Genomic DNA, 12,369 nt, shown 5'->3' on the forward strand with positions numbered 1-12,369 from the left:
GTAGCCTCCCATTACACACTGATGGTAAATTATTTAGAATGTGGCTTTCAGTACTGGCTGATGACATATTTACTACAGGGGTTCAGAAGTGTTGATAACTGTCTCTGTATTCATGAACCGTTATAGCCAGTCCATATGATAAGTTAGAACTCTCAACTGCTGTACTGTCAAGTCATAGAGGATGAACTAAACTGCTAAAGGTTTAATTTGCCATTTCATTTCATTATTGTCTTATTTATGATATGATGGTGGCTCTTATTTTATACTATACATATGTATCATATAAAAATGTGCATACATACCCAGTACATACATACATTGATACATACCATGGGTGTAACCTGAATAAGATACATGTTTGTTTTAGGTCAGTGTTGCCTGTACGTAATAATTTATGCTGCCACTGCTTCCTGGCATACCTCCGCCCCTACTTCTACGTCTTCCTGGGCACCATTGCATCAACTCTGGTGTATTTCCGTCTGGAGCGACCGTCCGCCGTGAAGAAGCAGCTCTCTCGTCGACATTCCACTGTTGTTATTCAGGTAAATATATCAGGGGTGTAGGTTGTTGAGAACTCTTCGTGAAAGAAAATTGTCATAAGAAATCTCTGAAGGGGTCCTTAGCAGTGTTGTGATGTGCAATAAGTTGTGGTATATGAAAAAAATTCTCAGTAAGTGTAAGATTACTTTGACATAGGCAGTGTCCAAATTTTAAATATTCTTTCAAGCTCTTATCCAGACTCCTTGAACTAAATTATATAAAGTGAGGGATTGCACATGTAATTATTAGTACAGTATTGGCCTGTAAGGATATACAGTATTATAACCATGTGCCAATAAAAAAATGTGGAATTTTCAACATATTATGGCTAATGAATTTTTATTTGCAGAAACAATAATTAGGTGAGTGAATTGGACCCATGTGACTCTTTTATAATTACTATTACTGTATAATGAATGCTCTTGTAGTTTGTGTACTTCATCCCAAATCTCCCACAATCCAAATATCTTGGCTTCCAGTTTTCCCTCACATTGGCTTTACTGTGTTACCTAAGTTATGTGTTATTATCTCTCTCCATGATATTTTTATTCTCCAGGTATTTGTATTAAATGAATGTGGTTCATTTGGGAAAATGGATATATGGTAACAAATGAAACAGGGTCAGAGAGAGGACTTTACTCCTGATGTTTTGTCACAAAGGATCTTATCAAAAGTAACAAAGGACTTTATCAAAAGTTATTTGTGACAAAGTGTCTGGAGGAAAGTTCTCTCTCTGGCCCTGTGTTTCATTTGTTAACACATTACTACTAGTGTATCATTTTACATCAAACACATTAGCAAATTTTTTTTTCTTCAGAAATCTCACAATGGAAGAGAAACAAAGTTGTTAAGTTTTTGTTTATTGGTAAAGACATCTTCAAAGCTAATGACACCATTAACATTACTGAGCAGTTAACCTAACCTAACTTAATATGTGATTGTAGCATTATCTTCTCTCCAGATGTAGTTTGTGTTTATGGCATTTGCAGAGAACCATTAAACAAATAAGCGTTTAATAAATTTAACCAACACTGGGACATGTCTTACATTCTGAAGATTTTGGGTAAACTCACCAACACAAATTCTGTTTATAGTTTAGCACTTTATACAGAACATTTTGACACTTAATGAGTGATTTAATTTTTTCTGGTTGCTGTGGATGCTGTGTCTGTTTTAACATATGCAGAGAACCCTCAAGCAGGTTGTGAGTGAAAATTCATGTCTTCCACAGGTGCTGTTTCTGATCCTGGCGTTTGTAGAGAACTTGGTGCTCCTTTCCTTAGGCATTGTGGGCTTGGACAAGGTAAAATACGACAACACCTTCATCATCATCTCGGCCGTCTTGTGTGCCATCAGTTACCTCACTGGTGTTATACTTCATGGGGTATACTATGGGTATGTCAATTTATTTTACCTTATTCACAAAAAAAATTCCTCATAATACGCTGTAACTCAATATATTCAATGTATTCTTTCTTTATTTTAATTTTTATTTACTTGCTGCTGGAAAAGTTATGAGATACGTTAAGAGATAAAATGTATGAAGAAATGGTGTGTATCAGGAAGGGTGAATCAGTGGGAAACGAGTGTGTGAAGATGTACATTGAATACAGTATAGCATGTGAGGTTTGCTGAGGAAGTGAAGTGATTGAATATAGAACTTTATAATGACCAAGTAAAATAAGTGAGAAATAATGGCATTATCTTTAGAATATAAGAATTGTTCAACCTTCAGTTAAACCAATCACTCTGTTGCCCTTCTGTCTCCCATGGTTGCTGCAGGGACGGATGAGTGACTCAGAATTTTTTTTTATACATTGTGTCACTACAGAGCCATGTCTGTTTTGTGCCTGGCCACTGTCCAGTCTGTGTTTAGCTGAAAGTGAGGATTTCTGCATCAATTCTTTATTTTTTTCTATGACTTTTATTATATGTATTTAAATATGAATGTATTCTTATAGGTATTCTTAACATTCTTTCCATATAAAGACGCAGAGAGACCATCAGTTACAGATAAACATTGTTGCCACATATGGATGGAGTAATAAACTTAGACTGATATGCTAATAGACAGACACCTGGACTTGTATATATATTGGAAAGTACATAAATAAAAAGAACAAACAATGACAAACAAATCAATAACATAGAGTACATCCAGTAGCATAGATTGACAGGTTACCAGAGAAGGAGACACACAAATATTGAAAGACAATTAGAGAGATAGATAATAAGTGTTCTTGTCCTGGTCCCCACAGTTGTTTTGGCCACCCATGGGTAGACATCAACGGACCCTCCGTGACCCGAGACCCAGACGAGGGAACTCTGGTGTTGCAGTACTATCGCCAGGGTCAGGTGACATAGTGGTGCATCCTCTCGTGCTGCTCTATCAGTCGTCACAGTCAGCTGCCCGTGGAAAACATCCAAAGGTACCATCAAGAGTTGCAGATCACTTACAAGGAGTGATGGGGCAAGCTTTATGGAGCAGTAACTGTAGAGGATGCATAACACAGTGTTTGAAACTTAAAGAACTGTGACGTTTTATCTACCTAGTGTTTTTCATAATTTTATTTTGCTGTGATGAAAGTTAGTTGGGAATACTGTATGATTTTTTCCCAATTAAATTTCTGTCTCTTGTGATGTGTGTTCATGTGCTTTTTATACACTAAATGATAAATTACAATGGAATCATGAGTACAGTTTATAGTTATCAATGATGTGTTTCATCTCATTGGAACATTGAAATATTTACTCTGACAATCTCGAATCATTTCTGATTTATACGAGACTTGGCTGATATTTCAATCATTCTGGGACAAACAGAAATATTAAATGTCAGATGGTTTCATTTTTAGAGACTTGCTTTATCGCTTTTAATGAGAACTAATAATGATCATTTAGGTCTAGTCACAAACTCAGTGTGTTTGTACATACAATACCATGTATATATCTTACTTTTACTCATAATTTGGGTCAGATGTATATAAATGAGTATGCTATAAAATTGTAAGGCTTGTGATAGATAAAACTAACAATACTTTTGGCCAATTGTACAGATAATTTTTCTGTAGAGATGTTTAGTGTACTTTAGACATTAGGTAGGGGGATGGCTGAGGTAATGCCAATAAGCCCTTCTTGCTCTGTATAGTCTCGAGCACTCACTTCCCCGTGTACAGCCGCAGGTGTTCCTAGCTTCATCATGTATATGGGTCATATACAGAGCTTCTCTGAGTAGTATGATAGGTCATTTACCAGGTTTTAGGGATTTCCAACTGCTCCACAGAAATTGTGTTCACTTATATTGAAATTTGGAAAGAGGAAGTAATTTTATTATTAGCAAGAGAAGTGTGTTACTTGCCAGGAGCCTCCTCTTTGGTTTATCACAACTCAAGTGTGGATGAACAACCTCTTACTTAACCAATATTTTGTACTTAACTCTTGACAAACACTGCACTGTATTCATTTATCATCATACTCTCACACTTTTTACTAAGGTAATTACAGTCAGCTCTCTACTATCCCTGGAGGAGGGGCACACGCCTGCACATGGCGATGTGCAGCAGTAAGAACGAAGTATAGTTGAATTAACAACTTCATTACCATAAAGGATTTTGACCTCAAAGTCCTTTCAAACCAAGCTATATGTGAGCTGACCACGCGAGAGTACAATACAGTAGTCTTATTTTACTCGTGGTCTTGAGACCCTTCACCTAAGCATGATTGATTTAGTTTATATCAAACAATAAGCAGAAATTGTTTTAAGAGAAATACTTTCATCTCATTGATTTTATAACTAATTAAAATATATATACATTTTATCCATTACATAATTTATCAAGCAGAGTGATTCATTTATTGACCAGGAAGATATTGTGAGTGCATTACTTTTGGGAAAGAGATATAAATTGTGTAAGTTCTCAAATGGGAAATTTTTTTTTTCAAAATTGTCCATTACTGTATGTGTAATGTGGCTGCTGTATGGGCTTCGTCTTTTTGTATAGGAACTTACAATAGTCTCTTATCCATTTACAACAATGTGATATTAGGTGAAAGGTTAAGCCTGAAATGTGATCATCAAGGTACTGTTTAATTCACCAGACTCAGGTTCTTCATTCAAAAGTACAGTATTTTTGTTTAAATATACAAAAATCCTTCTGTCACGTGAAATCTGGGGCACCATATTTGTCGTATGAACCACTCCCATTTATTTCTTCCATAATCAGCTTAAACTCACTATTAACACTATACAGTTTACAATAAACACTCACCTCTTCACTTACATTTTCAATAGTTTGCTCTAATTCCCATTCAGGTGAAAGTTTGTTAGTTAATCACTCTCTTAAAATGTCTGTCAGCCACTGCATAATACTGCAGTTTTGCTCTATGCTTTTAATCCAGTTTGCTTTTTTTTTTTGAGTGATACGTGAATACTGAGTATGTCACAGATACCTGTAGTCCATTTATGTTACGGATACTGTAGACAGCAAAACCATGGAAAGTGCTGTACTAGGATGGCTAAATTTTGTGTGAATAATTGATGCTTATGATTAGTTAAACTGTGGATAGTAGAGAGTCTCCTGTATTACTAACAAGTACCTCTGAAAATTGTAGCATCAGAGTAATTGGCACAACTGGTCACAAAACTGTAAGCACGACAAAAGAAATCACTCGATAATTTTAATGACACCAGCAGCATTGCAGTAACATTACCACTATATGGTACTGCTGTATTGTTGCTCAAACTTTGTTTCCAGAAAATATAAGACTAATGGCCTTTATTTCTTGGAGAGATGAACACAGTGGAGAATCAACACACACTATACTTGAAGTAGTAACCCCTGTGCTACTCCCACATAATTGAGAGTGATAATACTTTCTCTCACAATTTTCACTAACACTACATTTATCACCCCATCACAAAACCTATCTTGTCATTACATATTTCAACACCAACATAACCATACCATTTCACACTATTGTCATCACTTTTAACATTACAACCACTACTCACAATTTTCACAAAATATGTACCATACCCAAAGAGGGTTTGAAAAGCTAAGTTCATGGGGACGGTGGCTTATGTATTGTAAGTTATTCAGGAATTGGGAAGACAATTGCTCCTATGAACACTGAAATGAAAGCATGTGATTCAAATTTTAATGAAGCCAGGTCAATATTTTTCTAATACCAGATGACTAAATTATTTATCCAGGATAATGTTACTTGACCCAAACATTAACCCTGTGAGTATGATGACTTAATCCCTTTAGTGCAACATTGTTCTACTAAAGGGATTAAGTCATCTATTCATTGAGTTAAGACATTGTACTCAAGGGAATAAGTCATCAAACACCAGTGGTTAAGATCTTTCTCATTGAGCTAATTCTTTGTACTCAGGGCGTTGGTATTGTACTCATGGGGTTCATTAAACTGGTTAATATTAATTAACCTGAACTACCACCACCACCATTATGACCACAAATGTCCCTTAACATATTTCCTTCACGACCATCATCACCACTTCCTCCACTGCCACCAACACCCACTACCCCTACCATTACCACGGTCACCACCACTACCCCTACCATTACCACAGTCACCACCACTACCCCTACCATTACCATAGTCACCACCACTACCCCTACCACTACCACAGTCACCACCACTACCCCTACCATTACCACAGTCACCACCACTACCCCTACCATTACCTCAATCACCACCACGACCATTGTCACCATTGCACCATCATTATCATGCTGCAACCACTACACAACCATAAGTCAGGACGTACAATTGTTCCTCAGTTATGAAACTTAATGATTGCCTTGTTACCCGAGGTACATTGTGTACATATTTGATATTGTATTAAATGTCCGTCATAATTAACAATCTGATGTATTTGTTCGGTGAAATACTTTGATTGTCTAGGATATGTGACATCATCTATAGTTAGGTTTTGTTGGGAAATATTTTAAAATCAAAACTGTAGAATTTTTAATCTCTTGTTATGATGCGTATATAATATGCCTTTTTTACTTACTAGGTATGCATTTATTTTAATGGTTTTATATTGTGATATTTAGTGTACAAGAAAGTGTGCATAAGAAACAAGAGCAGCAGCAGCGTGTATAGACTAAAGTGATACAGTAGTTAGTTGTCGGTACCGAGAATGAGTGCAGCTTGGATGTGCATAGATACATAGTTGTAGTGAAGTTTAAGGTTAGATGAACAAGATAGTTGAAGGTTTATTAGATTTAAGTATTGAAATAAAAAAAAATGAACTGGTTTGCAATCATTAGAACATGTAGAGAGAGTTTAGAATCAATTAATCTTAAGATAAACAAAAGCACTAAATACTGAGTTATGGGTGAGTGATGTACTTAGAATGCAAGAAAGAGGATCAAGAATAAGAAAAAAGTATATATATACAGTATATAAAGACATTACAATATGTCACAATAAAGCATCAGTCACAATAGGCCACAGTCACTATCATTGTTGAATTTTTACATCTGGCCCTTGGGTGTATTAGTCATACTACTGATACAGTAATGGGATGCCAAACCTTCACCTGTACTGTATTTTGGTTTATATATATATATATATATATATATATATATATATATATATATATATATATATATATATATATATATATATATATATATATATATATATATATATATATATATATATATATATATATATATGTAGAATGTTAAAGTTCATTGTTGATTAAGTTTTAATAAGTTATATGCTCTGATAATTAGGTTTTAGTGAGTTATATCTTTGTTAATTTACTTTGTTTAATGTTTTTCATTTTTATCTCATCTCTTCCTGTTATAATACAAGGTGGACTCAATCAAGAACAAGCATAGACTCTCTCCGCTTCATCAGCTTTAATAGTTTTCCTTATTATATCCACTTGTATTTGTTTTGTTTTTGTCCGGTTTTGTTAAGTTGTTTGTACTGTGCTGATTTTACGTGAGGTGCAGCTTTGTGTTATTGTGGTTATTTATGTGAGCAGCTAAGAAGGACCGGTGGCAGTTACAATTCGCGGTAAAATATTTATTGTGTCAAGTCCGAGTCACTTACTAAGCAATATTTGGTCAGTATTATGATTTTGTAGTGATGATTTCTGCAGCTGGATGCTGTTAGGTAACATCACTTGTAGACAAAGGCAATAATGTAGGGTAATTTACTGTAGTGAGGGTTATGTAGATGTGTTTCTTTGTATCCACATGCTTATTATATCTGCCATATATATGAATAGTACTTTACACATCCATATACACTGGGCACTGATTGGATGGTCACAATTCAAAATTTTTCGTCGATACGTTTTCGTTGAACTGTTTCGTGCTATTCTCCCAAAAGAAAATTATTCATACAGATAAATTTTTCTATATGCGAAAATAACATGAAATACATACAGGTATATACGAAATACAATTGAAAGGTATGTTCTTAATCTCCTTCTCACGGCTAAAGCTTATCTCATAATTATGTGGATTTTATTTCACTTAATTCAACCTTAAATTTTGTGTGCGTGTTTTATATCCCATGGTTGGAGAATATGTTTTAGATTTGGTTATTGATAAAAGTTGATTTTCAACATTAAGAAGACAAAGAACTATAATGCAAGCTAAGAAGACAAAGAACTATAATAAAAGCTAAGAAGATAAAGAACTATAACAAAAGCTAAAAAGATAAAGAACTATATTAAAAGCTAAGAAAAATTTAATTTGGAGATAAAGTCTGCCAAACCAATAGTATTATTAGATAAATATTTGTAGTGGTGCTTTTTGGCCTTGGTACACTAAATTCATGGTACAGTAACAAGGAATTGAGGAAGACTTTTTTATGTAGCACCTTGCTTTTATTGCTGTGGTTTACTTGTGTTGATTGATAGATGGATGGATGAAATAATTAATTGATTGAAGGAGCCTAATATAACTGGAGGATTTAAGATAATGTGTCACAAGTTAATTTCAATATGAGCTGAAGAAAGCCATTTTATGATGAAGAAAGCCAGTTTATGTTGGATTACTACTATGCCGGCTCCTCACTATATGCTCACAACTTGGTGGCACACATCATGAGGCAAAAAGAATCAAAGCCTTGATTAGTACAGTGACATATAGCCGACTTTCTTTAACATAATAGTAGTGGAAAGTTAGTGGCGTATATATCATTATTTACATTATATCCAAACTTTGGATATTGTGAAGCATGAATTGTAATGTGATATCAATAATGGGTTTTTAAGAATCATAGGTCCTGTCTCAAGCTCTGTTACTGTTACCTTGATCTAGTATAACCTTATTAATTTCTTCATATTGGCACTTCATGAATTGATCATTTCATTCTATCCAACCGGGAGAGTTTACCTCCCTGTTTCCAGTATTCAGCTAATACAGTTCACCTCCCCCTCTCTACCACACTTAACCAGTAATGTTGGATGGTCCCACATGGTTTGTTGGTTTATATGTATCTGATGTCATTTCGACGGTGCATTTTGGTTAATAATTTTGATGATTGCTGTTGTTGTCTCTCTCTAGATGACATTATTTTGTTTATTGTTTGTGTATGTTGTACCTGTACTATAAATTTTTTGCTGACAAAGTGACTCTTATTATGTGATAATTGGTGCAGATGCACTTTGAGCAAATTTCCTCATGAGAATACTGTATAACATTTTATATGTATTACTCATAAACAACCAAGAGAAATATATCCCAGCTTTGTCAACAGGTTGCACTGCTAAATTTAGTTGTGTGTCAACTTATATAATATGTAGCCAGGTATTCATTGTGTCTTTATGTTATAACATCAACTGTAGTTGTGTTACAAGTCTTGCCCTGTTGGTATTGATAGTATACATTTGTTTTGTCTCTGGATTATTACAGGTTGTTAGGAGGAATATGTAGGCATAGCACTATGCATGAGGTGTATTTGGTTGTCTGTTCCATTGTGGCCCAACACAAAATTTCAAATTAGAAATCTCTGGTAACAATGTCTTATACCAATGCATATGGTACAATACTTGCATGTGATATATCTAACACTTGAATTAACTTGTAATTGCTCTTGCTATTTATCCCAGTTCATCTTAGAACCCATTGTTTTTAAAGCTGATGATAAGCCTGCTTCTTTTGAATGAAGGACTGACATACACATAGAGCCATGTATACTGTTATAGTATAAGATGGGGTCAGATCTTTATCACTGGGAAAAGATTTAATTCCTCTCCCAAAAAGAGAACTTGGTGAATGTTGCTGCAGCTTCTTCCTATGAATGTCTCATTACTGTTACAGTAGTTGCCATATTGACATCTGTCAGTTTTGCATTTGAATCTATTTTTTTAACTATTGTGTTTCCTTTTTCATCATAAATGTTGCATAAATTAAACAGAAGTTGAGGAGGCCTCTATGTATTGTATGCTGCAGTCATTGGCAGTAAGCCTAAATCTTTGTGTATTCCATGCCTTGTAGTAGACTTTGTGAGATTATTATACTGGTTGCTGTTACAGGACCAGAAGGGTGCACCACACTGGCTTTGGTATCTTTCCTCGCTGGTAGGTATACCTTTTTCTCCAGCACTTGATGGTTACTTGTGATGATAATTTACTCTTTCTGGCACTGTAATTTTGATCAGTGTATCACACAGACCACAAGTTCTGGCACATGTCAGGTTTAATAAGTACCTTGCTGGCCACTGAAGTTTGCTACCTGCTATTGATGGCTGCTTGTACAAATGGGATGGGAAGGGAGGGAGTTGGGGTTATATATCTTTTAGTTATGTACTTTATATTGAATCTCTCTACCATTAATTTGGAGCCACTTTTTTAAGTATACTGTAATAGGTTTTGATGATGTTCTTGTCACTGTATAGTATTGTAAAGGAAACTTGCTGTCAGGCCTTTACAGCACTGTGCATGATGTATGTTTTTATAATGGTATATGTGTGTGTGTGTGTGCAGTGCAAAACAAGCTAGTTTGGAGAGCAAGGCAAACATGCACATTTTGTATTAGTCTCACACAGCACTTTGTAACTTTGTCTGAAAGTTATAAAAACTTTGTAGAATTATGTACACAGGTCATTACTGGCTAGTGTTCTTGTGTATTTATTTAGCAAATAACTTACAGTACAAGTTTGTACAGTGTGTTTATTTTATATTGTAGGTTGGTTGGCCTGACAGTATGCTCTTGTGTACAGTGTAGATTGTACAGAACAACAGTGATGTGTTCATCTCTGTGCTGCTGTTGCTGGTTCAAACAATCAATTGTATATTGTTCATAAGCCTGTATTAAGCTTATAAGTTTATTTGTATATGATAACCAATAGAAGACTATAGAGTGGCCTGTATATAAATATATTAAGCTTTCTGTAGTAATGCACAGTAGTTTTCAAGGATTTTGTGAGAGAAACTAATGAAGGAGCAAATATTTGGGCAAGTGGGTGGGGGTGTGATCCCACAGGAGTGTTCACCACCAACGTAGTCATGATCACTTGCAATATTAAAAACTTACCTTTGTTGAGTGACACACCAACCACTACTCTCCCCATTTGTTAAAAATTCTGGCAGTTGTAAAAATTCTGGCAGTTGTATTAACAAGTGTTTAGTTTTCAAACCTACATTATTACAGTACATGTTTCTATTAACTTACTTAGTGCATCCCAACTTCAAGGTGTGGAGATGTTGCACCAGCCGTCAAAAGAAGCTAGAACGATTCCATTATCTTGAGTAAAATAACATGAATTAAGACCTGATAGCATTTGAATACTGTACTCTGTAACCTTAAACTAATCACCATATTCAATACAATAAATATTTGGAAAGTCATCAGTAATTTTATGATTACGTGGGTGAATGGTTGACTTGGTTAGCCCCTGAAACACCCATAGACTATGGTACTGTACTGTGTCATATGATAAGACTGGCTTGGTGGTTGGTATGGACTGGCTTGTATCTTATGTCAATTGGCTGCTGCTTAAATTGACTCTGCTGCCTGATTTTGTAATTCTTACATTGAAGGAGTGTGCAAATGCTGTCCAGAATAGTACATCTTTTTTATTACAATGTTAAAGTGATATAAGTCATAGTTAATGATAATTTTGTAGGAAATATAATATAACCAGTAAAGATTATGAATATTATTATGGTAAAGCATGTGTGTAGGGAATAAATGCTATAATATTTGTTTCATACATGTGAGGTATGTATAAGTATGTGAAAGTGACGTTTGTTCTCCTGAGTCACACTACTACACCATGTCTGTAGTCACCTTATGTGCTTGTAGTGTTTCTGACAGAACCATCATAGCACTTACTGTGCTAGCAGTGTTTTGCCATCTATGATGTTAGTGTCAAGTGTTCTGGGTGGTATACTGGTATTATTATTCAAGTCTAGGTAATGTCAAGTTTTTTTTTTTATTTCCCATAGATAACCATGAATGAATTTTACCCATAGATTTCTTATAGTGAATATTTCTGACAACATGTGTATTTGATCGTACAGTATAGGATTAATCTGGCTGCATCATCCTGGAGGCCTGTTTAATCTTTTTTGAAAAGATTTATTCTTGGATCTATATAATACTCGTTAAATTCCATCTGGGAGTAATGCCTTTTTTCTTGTCATGATCGTCATCATCATCATCTGCTGCTATATATTTATTGACTTATTTATCATGTAACTATACTGAGTCAAGGGCATACAGCAATTAATGTGTAGGCTATTGTAGTTCAGCAGCAGCTATTACTTACTACGAATGTTCACAGACGTATTGCTGTCAAGGAGAGAAGTGTAAGGATGTTCACTTA

General features: G+C 34.9%; 1 protein-coding gene across 1 annotated transcript in view; it reads left to right on the forward strand.

The window, feature by feature from the left end:
* Positions 1–6,142, forward strand: part of LOC121873891 — a 58,555-nt gene extending 52,413 nt beyond the window's left edge. The window contains exons 20-22 of the mRNA XM_042377770.1: positions 368–542; positions 1,772–1,935; positions 2,799–6,142. Coding sequence (XP_042233704.1) covers positions 368–542; positions 1,772–1,935; positions 2,799–2,904 — 445 coding nt within the window. The 3' untranslated portion in view covers positions 2,905–6,142. The remainder of the gene's footprint in view (positions 1–367; positions 543–1,771; positions 1,936–2,798) is intronic.
* Positions 6,143–12,369: the final 6,227 nt, after the last annotated feature.

Source organism: Homarus americanus, unplaced genomic scaffold (assembly GCF_018991925.1).
Source record: "Homarus americanus isolate GMGI-L3 unplaced genomic scaffold, GMGI_Hamer_2.0 scaffold55640, whole genome shotgun sequence".
Classification (NCBI taxonomy): Eukaryota; Metazoa; Arthropoda; class Malacostraca; order Decapoda; family Nephropidae; genus Homarus; species Homarus americanus.